This window comes from Barbus barbus (assembly GCF_936440315.1).
Source record: "Barbus barbus genome assembly, chromosome: 5".
Classification (NCBI taxonomy): Eukaryota; Metazoa; Chordata; class Actinopteri; order Cypriniformes; family Cyprinidae; genus Barbus; species Barbus barbus.
This window is the reverse complement of record NC_136733.1, coordinates 27,698,604-27,716,243: the sequence shown is the minus strand read 5'-3', so window position 1 is coordinate 27,716,243 and position 17,640 is coordinate 27,698,604. Positions and strand designations below refer to the sequence as shown.

The window sequence follows — 17,640 nt, the reverse complement described above, 5'->3', positions numbered from 1 at the left end:
CTATTCCAGTGAATACTACCGTATTATCAAAATTGATATTGTGAAATTGTTGAATAGAGGATAACAGTATCTTTATCTGTTCAAGTCAACTTGGTGTTTCAATGAGGAGGGTGTGCTTTACTACTTCACTGCTGTCAGTCAATTTAAATTCCATCCTTCAAGTAAATATGACTGTTAACTACGGTACAAACACAAACCTTTAGTTATCTTAAGTTCCAGGCAGGCTTCTGCAGGAACCTGCCTTACAAGATGAATTCAATGACCATATACTTGCTTAGGTTATAGTAACACAAATGGACTATTGTCCAAGATTTATTTATTTATACAAATGTACAATTTCAAAATTTTTAAACATTTGATACAAAATTACGATGAATTTGGGACAATTAGATCAATATCAATAAGTGGCCCAACTTGAATTCAACAATGGAAATAACAGAGTTATTTATCTACACAGTAAAAAAAAAAAATTTTTTAATTGTATATAAAACAATTTTTATAAGAAAATACTACTTCAGTCTTTTCATGTTTAATTCATTGTTCCAAAATGTTCATTCATTTTAATTTTTTTCAATTTCCTATTTTTGTATTTTTTTTTTGAATACCACAGATCACAAATGGTGCAAATGAAATGGGCAAGAATGAAAATACCTAATTCAATCAATGAATTAGCCATGCTCAAATAAAGATCTGCTACACACTGGACAGCAAACAATAGACTTTTTGACATGACACAAAAAGCGCAAAACACAAAATAAGATATTTTCAAGAAACGTTCATCTTTTTTGTCCATATATGAAAGTAATCAGGGTCCAATACAATATCACTGAATGAAAAAAAAAATCTAACCAAACAAAACAAAACACTGAGACATTATACTGTCATTTTCTGTTGTTTCACAGAAGAAATAGACATATGGGTTTGTATTGACATTAGGGTGAGTAAATGCTGACAGAATTTTCACTTTTGGAAAAACTATCCCTTTAATAACTTCTTATTTCTAGGCAAGTTGAGTCAAGTAAGCAGGGTGCGGATACCACACTAAGATCTATCAATATTACATCTCTGGCTTGATGACATGTGAATGTATAGTATTGTCAAAACAATAATGCTTGCTGAATGAGCGATACTTCTACGAATAAAGTGACTCAATGTTTCTCGGAGGTAATGCAGTGCGTCATTTGTACAATATTGCGTGATGACCCACCCAAACATCACCATTCGAGTCACTATACATACTCACCAGGCCTTGTCAGCAAAGGAAGTGATGATGATTAACAGGAAGGGCTTTGATGTTCTGATTAGGAATTGAACAAGAATGGAAATATGTTCTGTAACTGCATATCTGTGTACACTGTAGTGGTGGGTTGTGGGTGTTTTACAGACTTCTTGTTGATTGTATCTGTTGTAAAAACTTACACAAACAGAATATAAATTCAAGAAAATTAGATTTTAATAATGTATATAAAAGTTTGCACTTTTTTCCAAAGTGTATGAATACTCTTTACTCCTGATTTCTTCATTATGTAATCAGGAGTAAAATAAACTCAAATACTGAAAGAGCTATACATCAAAATGAAACAGCAAAAAAGCTGACAGGAAAATAAAACTGACAAGATCACTGGCATTTGAAAAATCATTGTCTAAACTGGCAAGATCATTGGAATTTGAAAAACCCTTAGCTAAAATATCAAGATGATTGGCATTTGAAAAATCTTTGGCAAGATCATTGGCATTTGAAAAATCTTTTAGTAACTTTAAGTAACACATGATATGTGCATAAACACATGACATAGTAATATAGTAGTGTCTTGGAAACCAAAGTGGTTCATACATTTGGGTCAGTGCTGTGGTTCATTTAGGTCTCCACATACCTATTCCACAAGACTACTGGTTCTATCAGCTATCACTTTAAGGGTATTGAAGTCTTACTTCTCATGTTTGATTCTCTGAGTAGTGTGCTTTTACTGCAGTCTAGAACTGCTAAACGGTCATTCAGCATAGCAGGTCATAGGGAGCATCACTTGCATATGGGGCTTAGGATAGTGGGTATGGTTTTGTTGACCTTCTCCTTGTATAAAGTATAGAGGGCATCCTTTTTATTAATCTTTTTTATGCAACTGTGGGAATAGAAATGAGTTTTAGAGTCAATGTAAAATACAATGAAGAATGAACCTATCAAAGAATCTGTAAGTGCATCTGTCTATTTATGAATAAATCTTTTGGCCATATACTTACATCTTCTTTAATATCCATAATGAAAGACAGAGGATGATGACTCCAGCAATGCCAATGACCATCAGGCCCACCAGACTGAGATATGTCCATTTTGGGATGTATTGAGTTTCTTTATCTTCTGATGGTGACAGGTGGAAAAGAAATGAATGATCAAACTAACATTAGTAGTTTAAAATGGAAAGGACTATTTACAATCTACGGATCATCTTTGGATGTGTTAACCATAAATATTTTCAAGAGCTAAAAAAAGCACATTAAAAACAACCGCTATCTTTGAATCTTCATAAAAATGTCAATTATAGAAGTTTCACAAAATCAGAATGACAGAACACTCTTAAATCAATAGGTCTAACCTGTACACTTTGTTTGGCTCCAGTCACTCCAAAATCCTCCGTCAGCGCAGTACATGTTCACCTTTGACCTGATTCGAAAGCAGGTTTTTTGACTTTCCACCTCTCTCGGGACATCATAAGATGTGTCCTCTAAATTCTGAAGAACCATCTTTTCCTGAAGGGGAAAAAAGACCTCATGGATGATATTGACAGACTGGATTTTTGGCTCTTTTTTGTTGTTTGTATTGGCACACTAGCTAAATCAAACCTTGGTTTGACAGCGCATGCCAAGATTCAGAATGAAATGCAAGTGAATGACAGTTATTCATATCGAAAAGTGTTGCTTACAAATTACTGGATGTTACAAAGCTATAAAATTACTTTGAGAGTCTTGTCATCAGTGCTCTTCAGTCCCTCTCCTGAAGGCATTTCTGATGTTTCCCTTATCTAATATGTCAGATACTTATCAGCCCATGAGTACTCTATAATCTGAACTGCATGTTTCAAATGTGAGACACCTGAAATATGTAGCAACAACCACAAAATAATGCTGAGAATAATGCTTATTTTTACTGTGGTTTATTATTATTATTTTTTTTTACTATTTATTAGGGATGCGCAATATTGAATTTTTGCCGATATCCTCTATGTCGATATTTTTAAGTCTGCTGTTAAGTCTGCTAAAGCTGCATACTTTTCCAATCTAATTGAAATCAATCACTCTAAATCTAATGTTTTGTTTTCAATTATTCAATCTGTTGCAAATCCTTCTGTTAACTCCTTACCTGATGCCTCTGATGCTCTCTGTGAAAGCTTCTTGAGATATTTCAGTGATAAAATTACTAACTTGAGACTTGAGTGTCTGCCCCACTTTATCTGTCTCTCCTACCCTGTCATCTGCCTCTGCCTTTTGGGTTGCTTTCATCCCTATCAATTTCCAGTCATTGAAGGATGTGATTGATAAGCTCAAACCGTCATTTTGTTCTAACGATATTATTCACCCAAGATTCTTAAAATTAATCATTGACTTAATTGGACCTGGTTTGGTGTCTCTTATCAATAAGTGTCTCCAAACTGGCTCTGTCCCTGCCAATCTTAAAGTGGCTACGGTCACTCCCCTGCTCAAGAAGCCTTCACTGGATTCTTTTGTTCTAAATTTTTTTTAGGCCTATCTCTGTTTTACCATTCATTTCTAAGGTTTTGGAGAAAATTGTGCTGGATCAACGTCAGCATTTTCTGACAAGTAATTGTATTTATGAGATTTTTCAATCTGGTTTTAAGTCTGTCCACAGCACTGAGTCTGCCCTTTTGAAAGTGCTAAACAATATTTATATCACCACTGACTCTGGAGACTCTGTGGTTCTCATTCTTTTAGATTTATCGGCCGCTTTTGATACTGTAGACCACTCCACACTAGTATCCAGACTAGAGTCCTGGGTGGGTTTAAAAGCTAACATTCTAAATTGGTTTCAGTCATACCTGTCGGACAGAAAGTTTATAGTGAAGCTGGGTAATTTTACCTCTTCCCCTACACCTCTATCCTGTGGCCTTGCGCAAGGTTATCTTATCTCTTTCTCTATTTTCTCTCTACATGCTACCTCTGGGCTCTATTCTACGTAAACATGGTATGTAATTTAATTTCTACGCAGACGATGCTCAAATCTATCTACCAATCAAAAGAGAATACCTTTCTTCTGCAATATTTAGAGGAGGTTAAATCATGGCTCGCCCAAAATTTTCTCTTCCTAAATGAAGACAAGACCGAAGTAATTGTTTTTGGTTCTAATGAGAATTCTCAGTATATACGCCCCGATTTGGACTGTTTATCTGTTTTTAGATCACTTCAGGTGCGAAACCTAGGTGTTCTTGTCGACCAGCATTTAAAATTCGATAAACATATCTCTTCCGTTATCGATTCCAGTTTCTATCAACTTCATCTACTGTCTAAAATCAGAGACTTTCTCACTCCAAAAACTCTAGAAATGGCTGTTCATGCGTTTGTCACATCTCGGCTAGATTACTGCAATTCTTTATATTGCGGGGTGGTGATGGCGCAGTGGATAAGACACATGCCTTTGGTGTGAGAGACCCGGGTTCGAATCCACTGTGAGACATATCCCTGAGCAAGACACTTAACCCCTAGTTGTTCCAGAGGCGTGCATATATAGCAATTGTAAGTCGCTTTGGATAAAAGCGTCAGCTAAATGAATAAATGTAAATGTAAATGATAACTAAATCGCAAATTGCACGTCTTCAGCAAGTCCAAAACGCTGCGGCCAGACTTCTTCTGAAGCGCCGCAAACATGAACACATCATTCCTATTCTCAGATCTCTTCACTGGCTGCCGGTTCATCAGAGAATAGACTTCAAAATTCTACTCTCTGTGTATAAATCTTTACATAACTTAGCTTCTGTCTACCTCTCTGAACTCCTTCATTTATACACTCCATCTATAAGCCTAAGATCTTGTGACCAGGCTTTGTTGGTAGTTCCACATGTTAGAGTTAAGCGTAGAGGGGAGCGTGCATTTGCGGTAGCAGGGCCACGACTTTGGAATACCCTGCCTTTAGAGATTAGAATGGCCCCTTCCCTGTCTGTTTTTAAGTCCCTGCTAAAAACCTACTTGTTTTCCTGGGTGTATTGATTGCTGTTTTACTGTAATTTCAAAATGGGTTGTTCTTTTTATCTGGATTGTTTTCTGTGTATGTTTCTATATTTTTCTCTCCTGTAAAGCACTTTGGCCGAGTGGCTGTTGTAAATGTGCTGTACAAATAAAATGAACTTGAACTTGAAATCAAAACTTACTCATTATTTTATGACATCAATTACTGCTTTATTTAATCAGAAACACGGTCTAAATGTTATTTATGTAGGCTATTTTACTTTTAATTTAATTAGAAGTAGGCCAGCAGCACCCCCTACAGCAGGCTTTCTCAACCCTGGTCCTCGAGGGCCACTGTCCTGCAAATTTTAGCTCCAACCCTAATCAAACACACCTGAACCAGCTAATTAAACTGTTCAGGATTACTAGTAAACTACAGGCAGGTGAGTTTGATCAAGGTTGGAGCAAAACTCTGCAGGACAGTTGCCCTCCAGGACCAGAGTTGAGAACCCCTGCCATACAGATTAAAACTCTTCACCCAGGTGCGTTAGGACCTGGGGGAGGCTGTCGCTGCCGCTGCGATCACTGTTTATCACACACCAAATTTTTTACATGTTTTCAACAGTCAATCTAATCCTCATTCAGACAAAACTTTGCTTCAAGAACGAGCCTCACTGCTGACGGGATCTAATCACTAGCACACCCTTATGGGATTAACTTTGTGCCAATTAAAATGAATGTAATTTTTCAAGAAACGTATGAAAATATAAACTGAAACGGAATAAAATGTCTTTGACATTTTTGACTTCGTTTTTAATACACTGCATGTTTTGCGACTGTTTTATATTGGGTAAAGTTAAAAGGATCTGGAGAGGAACAACCTGCTATAAAGGTGTTAAATGATTGTTGGGAGTATGCACAACAAAGAAAATGTAAAGGATTTGGTTGGAGGAATATGGACTAAACACTGTATGGAGTAATGTTCCTCCATGGATACTCCCAGTGCCCAAGGTAAACTTTCATCTTATAGAACAGAAGAGAGCATGGGCTGAAAGGAATGAGGATAATATTGGATATTTGGTTAATAATTGATTATTATAATAATGAATTATTATAATTACATGACAATTTTTACTGACGGATCTAAAAACTCAGGAAGTGAGCATGTAAGAGCAGGAGTGCATACAAAGCATACAAAGGAGAGCATACAAAGAGCTGGAACTGATTTACAGTTTTGTTGGGTTCCTGCTCATGTTGGTGTAGAGGGTAATGAGAAGGCAGATGAGATTGCAAAGAGAGTGCTGAATTTAAATGAGAATGAAATTATGAAAATTCCATTTGGAAAAGGTGAGGCCAAATCATTCATCAAAAAGGCTGTGAGGGATTTATGGCAGAAGAAGTGGGACACAGATAATAAAGGGAGACACTATTATAACATACAAAAATCAATCACGGTGGAAACATTTAAAGGGAAGTGTAGAAAAGAGGGTGATTCTTGCAAGGTTAAGACTCGGACACACAGGACACAAGTCAACTTTGTATTTAATGACAAAATGCGTTTCTGATAAATGTGACGGTTGTAATGTACCAGAAAATGTTGAGCATGTCATTTTCTGTAATAAATATAGTGCAGAGAGGATAATTTTACGTGGCAAGATGTATGGATTAAAACGTGGATGGAATTTGGAAGGGATTTTAGGAAGGAATTAGAAAATGAGGGATTGTTGTAAGGCTTTATTTCTTATTCTAAGAAATACAGGACAGGATTGTTCTACTGCTATACTACATTGGTGAGATGATTTCTTAGGAATAGCACAGCGAATGATATCATCATTATCATCAATCATCGTCGTTATCAGGATAGTCACGGTAAGTTGTCTTGATTTAGCCCAATCATTTCTGGACCTGGTTATCAACATACAGTTATAGCCTTCTATTAGATCATATTTTCGATCAATTAGTTCATATTTCCCCCCAGCACATAGCGTAATGTACAGTACTAAATGTACTGTATCTGACAATGACCGATGCTATTTTACAAGTGCACTGTCAATCACTGTGCTGTCATCTTTTGCAATGTAATGCCTTTTTAACCATGCTTTTTCTGTGTCCAGATTTGACTAATAATAATAAAAAATTGTCACTTCAGATGAACATTTTGGGGGGGGGGACAAACAAACTTTGACAAAAAGTAGTCTTTAATAATGCCTAAATATGTATCCAAATGCAAAACCTAATACATACAGATAATTATGACTGAAATCAGTTTCCAGCAACAAGGATATACACAGTCATGGATATATAGGGCTATACTGGTTACACAACGGTATTACAGATGATAAATGGTGCATAATTTTGATGTAATTATTACTAAGTTAAAATTACTAATACATATCAATTTAAATAATTATATTGTGTATTTATTTGTTTGAAATATTATATATAAGCAGTTTGTATTGTTAGACTATAACACATCTTTCTCAATTTCCAGGGAGCGGAGCAACTTTTCCATAAACAAACTTCTGATGCTGACCCAGAGGATGCAGTGGTAGTACCAGAGATACATTGCCCTCATCAGACAAGAATCTTATTTTGTTCAGACACATCACCTTTGAATAACTGGGATCTTGATCTTCAGACACCTGATATTATGCAAATATTTTAATTTCTTTGGAGCTCTAGATTAAAACAAGCACAGTTCACACGTACACAAGAGGTTTCACTTTATTCTTATTAGTCTATGCTGATCTTGAATTAGCATACCAACAGCATATGATTGTTAAAGGGATAATTCACCCAAAAATAAAACTTCTCATCTTTTACTCATCCTCATGCTATCCCAAATGCATATTACTTTCTTTCTACTGGACAGGTAAACACAAATTAAGATTTTTAGGCAAATAATCCATCTCTGTGAGTCCTAAAGATGCTTTAAAAACCACACACAGTGACTGCGACAGTAATCCATCTGACCTTAGAGTGACTTGTGTTATGTGGATTCTCAGAGATGGATTATTTTCTTAAAAATCTTTGTGTTTATGTCATGAAAGAAAGTCATAAACATCTGGAATGGCATAAATGTGAGTAAATAATAATAGAATTTTCATGACTATCTCCATGAAGACTGAGATTGCCCTCCACTACATAACATACTCATTCACTGGTTTGTAACTTTGTTTATTCTCTCTTTAAATGTTAGATGATAATATTAACTTAATAAAATAACTAAACAAAATTATCAGCATGATAAAAACAATTGGCAGCAAGAACATTCTTTTGTGTGGAATATGTAATGAAATGAGCTTGATTGTCAGGTTGGAGTGAGACTTTCTTGACGTCTGAATATATATAATAATAATAATTCATTACATTTATATAGCGCTTTTCTGCTTCTCTAAGCACTCAAAGCGCTCTACATTACATCTCCTCGTCCACCACCAGTGTATCACACATATATATGATAGTATCTTTCAAATGTAACAGTTCAACCTAATTAGACCCTACAATGCAAAAGAATCATGAGCAATAAACAAATATCCTACGAGAACACTGGACATTATACAATATTTCCAGTATTATATACAGTACTTTAACAATTAAACCTCCATGATCTTCTGTTTCTCTCGCGCTCCTAAAAGCTTATGTTGACAGAGTAGTAGCAACAGATAAATACAGATTGAATTCAAAAACAAAACTCCTAACATTATATCATTAAAATGTAATTGGAAGCCGCTAAGAGATGCTCACATCCACACTGGGGACGCAACACGGACGTCTTCACTTCGAGGTCAAGAAGCTGTCAATCAAAACTCAGTAGCCAATGAGAACACACCGCTACTAGCCCCGCCCCCACAAGAGATTTGTGCCAGAATTGCGAACGAAAACCTTAGAAGCGTATTTGTAAGTACAGATCAACGTATGAAAGAGGAGAAAACAGTCGCAAAACATGCAGTGTATTAAAAACAAAGTCAAATTTAGCATGCAATTATTTATTTTTTCAGTTTCAAAGACATTTTATTCCGTTTCAGTTTATATTTTCATACGTTTCTTGACAAATTACATTCATTTTAATTGGCACAAAGTTAATCCCATACACCCTGAGCACATGTGAGTTAACCCATTCCTCTTATCGGCAAGACATATCGGCATATTTTTTCATATCAGGCCAATGCCGATATTTAACCTTAAAGCCATTACTGGCCGATTCTGAAATCAGTCCACTAATATCGTGCATCCCTACTATTTATTGATGATTTTAATCATCTAACTGCACTGGATAGAAGAAAGAAAAACAGAACAATTAAAATACCTGCTTTTCTTTGCCATTTTCCATCCTAGTGCTGCTCTCCACCTCATATTCCAAGCAGTGTTCTGGCACCTGACCACTAGGTGGTGACCAATCTAACTTCAGCTCTCCATCAATCTCTGAGACATGCACAGAGGAGACCACTGCTGGTTTAACTGCAAGAGAAAGAAAATGAGAAGAAAATTAGGAATATGTTTTGTACTTGCGAGTCAGACCATATGTCCATAATTAGCATATTTTGCAGTTTCTAGACTCATTGTGAAGTTTGTTCTGTCAGGTATAAAGCGGTCTGTAGTTACCATGGTTTTGGACCTCAATAGAGAAGTAGGCCATTTTTAGACTTCCTGCTGGAGAGGATCCATTTACACATAAATTAAACTTAGAGAACTCCAAGAGGGATTCTCGAGGAAACCGGCATCCCCTTCGACCCTCAGATAATATGATGTATTCTGGACATTCCTTTGTTTCATCCATTTCCCTGTGCCTGGAAGAACAGATATACATTTAATCATCAAGCTGAGTCTTTAAGTGCACTTATTTTATTATTCAAAATGTGGAATATCAACATAAAACTGATTTATTTGTTTCTATGTGCATCATTAGATATCATCAGAGATCATTAGAAAGAAAATTACACATGCGATTGACCTTAGAGAGAAATTATATCTATATTTAAAGTATGAATAGATATTTGGGTTTTAAATCGTATTTTATCATCAAATTGAAGATTCTGTTGACCTGCTACATAAATTTACAGAAAGAACTAGAAACTTGCTCGTTCCAGCTAAGCAGTCCTGTCTTGACCCGTAGTGCAGTGGAATGCAGTGATAGGATCCTAGTGTTTCAACCATAACCACCAACCAAACTGGCTTATGTTAAACTTTGCCAAAAACAAATGTACTCTATAATCTAGTAAGCATAGCGTTTCTTTTTCCATGGAACAGATAAAACAGCGGAAGCTTTGGCATTTGAACAATGAACTCTAAAAGGTTACCCAGTACATTCAAGTAAAATGACTTGTGCTTCAACCTGTTCTCTGCTCCCCCTGAGGCACAGACAGTGAAAAAGCCCTTAATGCATCTGTGAAAGTGTGTGGAATGTTTTAATGGTGTTTGTAATCAGCATTTCACATGGACGTGCTCACCAGTAATAGAGGTAGTACTGTGAATTTGGAGGTTGGACGGGTCCTGACTCCCAGGTGCATTCCATGTACTCCTTCCCATAGTAGACACAGTGAAAATCTCTTATTCGTGATCCTGCCATACCTGAGACAGGTGATAACATGTTTATTTTAACAGGTGATAACAATTGTTACATTAAATGGCAATAATCCTCAAGTTCAAACAATTAAATGTGTAGTTATTATCATATTTACGGTAACATGTAATCCAACAGACAGTTAGGTCTATAATGAGGCCTAGTCATGATCCTCATTTCATCATTTCAAATGAGGATCATGAATAGGCCTCATTATAGGCCTAACTGTCTGTTGGATTACATGTTACCTTAAATATGATAATAACTGATCATTTTATAGAAAGTCTCAATCTAACTCATGCAACAGTTGGTCCACTCCTCAAAATCACTTTCCTTGAAAACAGGACATTAATATTATGAAAAGGTTTGTGTAATATGCTCCAGGTGGTTGTGTTTAAACTAGCATGTTCCTATTTTTTATGTTCCTTTTGGAATTTCGCTTATGCAATATAATTTAGATTGACAAGGCTGGAAACAGATAAGTGGAAAATATTCACTTATAGTATGCCAGTGCATGTGGTTACATTTTTGTGTAATTACTTATATTGAAATAATCAATTTATAAGTCTAAATGTCCAGAGAATTGTCCCTTTGCAGGAAATTTGATTGACAGGCAACCTGATCAATCATAACGCCGAATCTGCCATTTTTGTCCGACAAACCAGACCAAAGCCACTACAAGGCATGTCTGCAACATTTAGCCAAAAAAGCATAACGGCTAATGCTAATGCTTACGCTCTGGCAGTATGTGGGAAAGGAGACCAGAGGCCGTTTTGTTTGAATGGATGTCAGTGGAGGAGAGGCTTCACAGCGCTGAATAAACAGCTTTTTAGAGGAAACGGCTTGTAATTTAATGAATCGACAGCTTACTAATCTTCAACACGTTTTACACTTTTGAGTTGAACTATTTTTAGAATAAATTAGGGCCTCAGTTAAATTCCTTGCCATCACAATTGACTATGTATCGTTGATCTTTGCTCTTGCTCGCTTCAGTGGGGTGGAATAGGTTTTGAATCTTTACCTGTAGGTTCAGGTGTGTAGACCCACTCTTTCTCCTCCCCTTGGACCTCTGTCCCACTGGTACAGGCACACTTCAGCACAGTGAGTATTCTGACCTTGACTGGTTTCTCAAGATCAAACTGAGCAGCATAAGTCAGCTTGACAGTTCGAACACTCTGTACAACACAAAAAGAGGGAAATTTTGAGTCATAAATCACTACGTTTGCAAGAATAATGGTATAATATCAGTATACATAAGGCATGAAAAGCTGCTTACGTTCTGAAGATGTTTTAGAACCAATATGTCTCTCTGAATACTAAGTAAATACTAAGCAGGGAGTTGTCATCTCTGATATAATGAACCCCAGATTTTGGCTCTGACTGAGGAGTTTCAGACTGAATCATAAGGAGTTCCATGTAACACTTTACATCTGGAACATCTTTAGTTTACTAAGTGGTTGTGTAGGACATTTATTGAACAGAGACAAATGCATATTTACTGACTTGGCTCTGAACCATCTTTTTTCTTTTTTTTGATAGTGTATAACAAGTACAAAACATCAGAAAGAAACATGCATTTGGCTGATAATGAATCACAAAATGGTGAAATACTACAGCAGATTTATCCAGCAAGAATGAACATAGCTTTAGTAATGTGGTGCCAGAACAATTTCAGAGAAATTACCACAAAATTAAGTTAGAATTCTTCATAGCATAGTTATTTCAAAACATTTCTGAGTGTGGCATGCATGAAGTAAAAAATACATTAACATGCTTATGCGCTGAAAGGAAAACAAATAAGACTGTGTATGGTGTATTCTGTGAGTTCTCGAGGATTCTTACCCTCCATCGTTCCTCATAGGTGTCATAGTATCTGAGTTGGTATCGTACTGTGCAGCCTGTAAGGTTCTGAAGGCCAGCTGGCTGAGTCCAGTGGATACTGAGGTAACCCAGGAAGCCAGGGTCTGTTATAGCAATATTGGCAGGTGGATCCACTGTGGGGGGAAAAACACTATATGTCTATGAACAATGTTGACTGCACTAACAAGTCTTGGCTTGAAGACAGACCAAGTACCTGCAACAAATATCCAATTGGAATTCTAAACTCCATCTAATCTCATGAGTCAAACTGTTTTTGTGTGTATGTGGACAACAGCGGTGAAATCCAGTGAACTCAGCCAAATTATTAGTGATCTGTGACACAAAGTCATGCTAAAGCCTCCCTGTCTGGTCATTAAGTTAAGCCAGGGGTCAGCAATCTGTGGCTCTTTCATCCCTCTGCGGCGGCTCCCTAGCTGCACTTTTTCTCGGTCAAGTGTGTTAAAATAGAGGTTTTCAAGGGCCAATGTGAATAAATCTAGATTTCTAGAACACTTTAGAAATCTAGAACACTCTCATGCGCTGTATGTTTCATTCATACTCGAAGCCTGAGGGCGCTCTCGCGCAGAAAGTCCAAAACGGACTTATATGAGAAGTAACAAGTAATAGTAACTTTTGACAGGCCGCTATAAAAGGGTATAGAAGTGAGTGCGTTTACATGTTTACATGCATCCTCTTAATACGATTATGATGAGATTTTGGCAATATTGCGATTAAACTTTACCTCATGTAAACGCAATACTTCAATCTAAATAATGCGATTAAGCTCATAATCGCAGCAGGCATAATCGTATAAACATAGATGACGTACGCCGATTTTAATAGAAATATACAGGCAGTATTGCCGTTCTGACCAAAGTGCGCATGCGCTCGTAATGAATGACGTGACATGCACCTGTAATAATACGGAGATTAGAAACGATGGAGGGGTAGAAAGCATTGACTTTCTGGGGGAAACACAACTCGCTACCATAGTCTCTGTCCTTACCCTCATCCAGAAACGACAAGTAGAACGCAAACACATAAATTAACAAATTAAATTAATGTTCACCTTTTATTTAGCCTTCATACAAACAAGAAATGTGAAATCACTGTCAAATAAACATCTCAGACTCATCTTAGCCTGAAAAATAAGCTTTTTATAACACTATTTGAGCAAAAGAAACAACATATGACAGTTTTTGTCAGATTGACCTTAATAGTTAGTTTAGTGAACAGTTTTGGAGAATTTGATGTTTCCCCATTCAAAGAGATAGGAGCTGCACTTGGATGCCCGAGAGGCGTTTCAAAGATGGCCGCCGAGTGACATGACTTGCCTCAAAGGGACTTTGGCATCATTCTCCAGTCACGTGATCCTTCAGAAATCATTACAATATTCTGATTTGCTGCGCAAAAAAAAATTATTGTTATGTTGTAAACAGCGGAGTAGAATTTTGTCAGGTTTCTTTGATGAATAGAAAGTTAAGAAAACCGCATTAATTTCTATACAGCATAAAAACTGTACTGACTCCAAGTGATTGGTTCGGAAAACAAAACAAAAATTGAGCAACAACAAAAACGTTTGTGGAGACGGGCTTATTATTGAAAATGCAATCTGGTTCTCTGCCAGTAGGAGGCGCTTTGAGAGCGGTAGAACTAGCGGTTTCCCCAGTAATGAACGCTACTTTTATCATATAAAATGAAAATGCCATCAAAATTATTCTGAAGACAGTTGGTTCCCTTCGGAGATACATTCATATGAATCACCGTGCCGCGTTTTGATTTTGAAACGTGCAGTGCTCATGTTTATTCAACTAAGTCAAACGCCACAAATAAATCAAAGAAAAATTATTATTGTCCAGCCCTAAATTATTGTCCAGCCCTAAATACAACCATACAAAACTGTTTTGCATTAGACGTAAATAAATTAAAACAGCGGGGAGTAACACACTCTTTCTGAGTCCATCATTTGTGCTGTTCCAGTGAATAATGGCAGTAAAAAAATTAACCACAATTCTTAGAGAATAATAAGAAAAATGGAAATTGCATGTAAACGGGAGTAAGAGCTTTGCTCTTGACATGTAAACATCATAATGCGATTAAGGCCTTATTATTCGTGCGCATGTAAACATATGATCATTTATTAATCTAACTAACTGTTCAGTCATTTTTACTACAATTTCTCATGTTGATAAACAACCTAACTAAAGTTTTTTTTTAAAAATGAGGCTACAAAAAGACCAGGTAGAGAAAGGGTTATAAGACATAAAACAAATAATAATGAAAATAAACTATTAGTAAAAGATTGTTTATAGCACTTTCAAAGCTGGTTCATTATACAGAACCTTTTAAAGAGGGTTATATTCAGCCGTGGCTATTAGAGCTTATACATTAAAGTCATGTTTGACTCTCTTTGCACCCTACAGAATGAGCAGAAGTCTGGAATTGTGCCATTTTTTTTTTTTTATCATTTAAGTGGAATCAGCCCGGAAGCTTACCCGCAACTCCACAGGCCGTGACCTCTGACGTAGAGACAGGCTCCTGAGTCAGCAAAAGCAAAGCTAATGCAGAGAGCCATGCATGAAACTTATTCAGCAGCAACATGTTCTTCTGAAGGATTATCAGTGTCTAGAAAGGAATAAAACATTAAACATTCACATCAGTTGTCTCTCTCTACACTTTTTTTTTTGCTACCTTAAGGGTGATGTAATGTGGCAATGATATACAATCATGATAAGTCAACCACGCTGTTGCCAATCTTTTTTACTTGTGTGGTTGGAAAATAAATAACTGCTCTCACACATTAAACGCTCACGCATAAGGTGTGGCTCCTTTATTTCCCTAGATCGGTTTGTTATAGCCTGTTTTGTATCATGTCAGCTCTTTGGCATCTTGACCTTAAAACAGCAGTTCTGCATCACTGTTTATTTCATTAGTTCTTTGCCTTAAAAAGACAGTTCATCCAAAAACGAATATGCTGTCATTATTTACTAAGAAAAATGAAAGAAGGTATTTTGGAAAATTTTGGTTACTGAACATTTGTGTCTATTAACTTCCATAGATGGACAGAAAAAATAAATATTTCAAATTAACATTTTTAATGTTGCATGTAAGAAAGAAATTTATACAGGTTTGGAACAACATTAGGGTGAATAAATGATTCAGTGAACAATGCCCTTAACACATAATCAAATCTGATTTTATATACATATTACAAATAGAAGGGAAAGCGAATGATAAATTCAGCATAAAAAGGAACATATGCAGAGTTCAAAAGCCACTGAGTGCCGTCTGAAGTTTTCTTCTAAAATGATCATTTTTATCAGGCTCCTATGTTTAGGTTCAGTAATTTTACTCTAATGGCAATGCATAGGTCCTTTTCTATGCAATTCAAGTGAAATAACTGAACATAAATATAGGAGCCTGATAAAAATGCTCATTTTAGAAGAAAATTTCATATGGTACTTAGAGGCTTTTGCATCTGAACTCTTTAAATGTTGATTTATTTTTTTCAGAATCTAATGTTACATCAACAGAATATATTTTTATTTTTAATATAATAATACAAATACCCAAATATTACATTTTCATTATATTTAAAATGTTTAAGACATTAAATCTTTATACAGAAAATTATTTAGATATTCATTATCAAGATGTTCACATTTATATATATATATATATATATATATATATATGTATGTATATTATATAATGACCAAAGTTTCTTCATAGTATGTTCAGTTATTTGTATTGTTTTTAGGAGCTCTTGTTTTGAATATATTATATATACATTATAACATATTTTCCTTATTGTGCTATAATAAAACTGTTATTGTTATAAACTATTCACAAATGTTCATAAATGGTGATATCTGCACACACAAAAACAACTACACAGAATCATAGAGTGGATTCAGTTAATGCCACTCAGTTAACCTTAATTCAACCTATTAAAGAAGATCTGAAGATGTGATGAGACAAAATATCCACATATGATGAAGAGATAACGCTACTACAGCAAAAAAGAACAGAGTAGACAAGTATACTCACTGTCACTGTTCTCTAATAGAAAGATCCTGATGGTATGAGCCCATGTAGTTGCCTTTGGATGGTCTGAATGAACTTGGTTTAACGTTCTCGGATTTTGTTGGATACAGCACCCTCTTGTGTGTGTGTGTGTGTGTGTGTTGTGTGTGTGTGTGTGTGTGTGTGTGTGTGAGAGAGAGAGAGAGAGAGAGAGAGAGACTGCCTACCTAGTATATAGTAACAATATTTTTTCTGTAGGTGACAGCATACACGTCGCACTGCCAAGTTAATGAATTCCATTGAAAGTTTTAATTAAAATACTTGTGGTTTTGTCATTTTGGTGTGAACTGAAAATGTTTGTTTTTATACATCAGGCGTGTTATTCCAGCGTTCTGTCTGTGCGTGTGTGTGTGTGTGTGTGTGTGTGTCATGCTCTGTGAATCAGTTAAGCTAAGGGTTTACTTTGGTTTATTCTGTTTATTCACTTTCCCCGTACGTGCTGAAATACAGCCAATTCTTTACAAATTACAAGTCTGTTTGCAAGAGGAATGTTTATGTTGAATATGCGCTGTGAGTCCTTCAGCTCCCACAAGTTTTTTATAAACATTTCAGTTTTCAGCTTAAAATAGCCTATTCCCCCCGGGTTTTATGCTGATGGAAAACATGCTTGTTTGCAATTACCTTTTTGATGAGAAATTAATCAGATCATCAGTTGCACAGCTTATAAAATGTGTATATATAGAAGCAATAGAAGACAGCAAGTTTATACACGCTCAGAAATAAAGGTACAAAAGCTGTCACTGGGGCAGTACCTTTTCAAAAGGTACGCTTTTGTACCTACTGGGTTCTAATGTGTACACTTTAAGTACAAATATGTGCCTTTAAGGTACCAAAATCCACTCTTTAGGTACAAACATGTACCTTTTGATAAGGTACCGCCCCAGTGACAACTTTTGTACCTTTATTTCTTAGAGTGTAGCGTTTATCAACGGATGATAGATCATGAAACATGCGTCTCT

At 36.0% G+C, this 17,640-nt stretch overlaps 1 protein-coding gene across 2 annotated transcripts; it reads right to left on the bottom strand.

The window, feature by feature from the left end:
* Window positions 1-275: 275 nt before the first annotated feature.
* On the bottom strand, window positions 276-16,792 carry LOC306870274 (interleukin-13 receptor subunit alpha-2-like). Of its 2 annotated transcripts, XR_013784242.1 has the most exons (11): window positions 16,646-16,792; window positions 15,091-15,220; window positions 12,578-12,729; window positions 11,757-11,910; window positions 10,623-10,743; window positions 9,778-9,962; window positions 9,482-9,633; window positions 2,592-2,745; window positions 2,239-2,356; window positions 1,933-2,120; window positions 276-1,414 (listed from the first exon to the last, which is right to left on the bottom strand). XR_013784242.1 is itself a non-coding variant. In XM_079417444.1 (10 exons), the coding sequence occupies exons 2-10, from the start codon at window positions 15,194-15,196 to the stop codon at window positions 2,021-2,023; spliced, it is 1,242 nt and encodes a 413-aa protein (XP_079273570.1). In that variant the 5' UTR covers window positions 15,197-15,220; window positions 16,646-16,792; the 3' UTR covers window positions 277-2,020. The 2 variants fall into 2 exon arrangements, 1 of the variants encoding a protein (XP_079273570.1); XM_079417444.1 differs by having other exon boundaries at window positions 277-2,120.
* Window positions 16,793-17,640: the final 848 nt, after the last annotated feature.

Bases quoted from the DNA above. Each gene is read 5' to 3' on its own strand.
- LOC306870274 (XM_079417444.1), bottom strand. From the start codon at position 15,196: ATGTTGCTGCTGAATAAGTTTCATGCATGGCTCTCTGCATTAGCTTTG. The intron at 11,911-12,577 runs GTAAGAATCCTC...TGTGTTGTACAG, and splicing joins CCTATGAGGAACGATGGAGG to AGTGTTCGAACTGTCAAGCT. The intron at 9,963-10,622 runs GTGAGCACGTCC...CTGTTCTTCCAG, and splicing joins CAGTACTACCTCTATTACTG to GCACAGGGAAATGGATGAAA.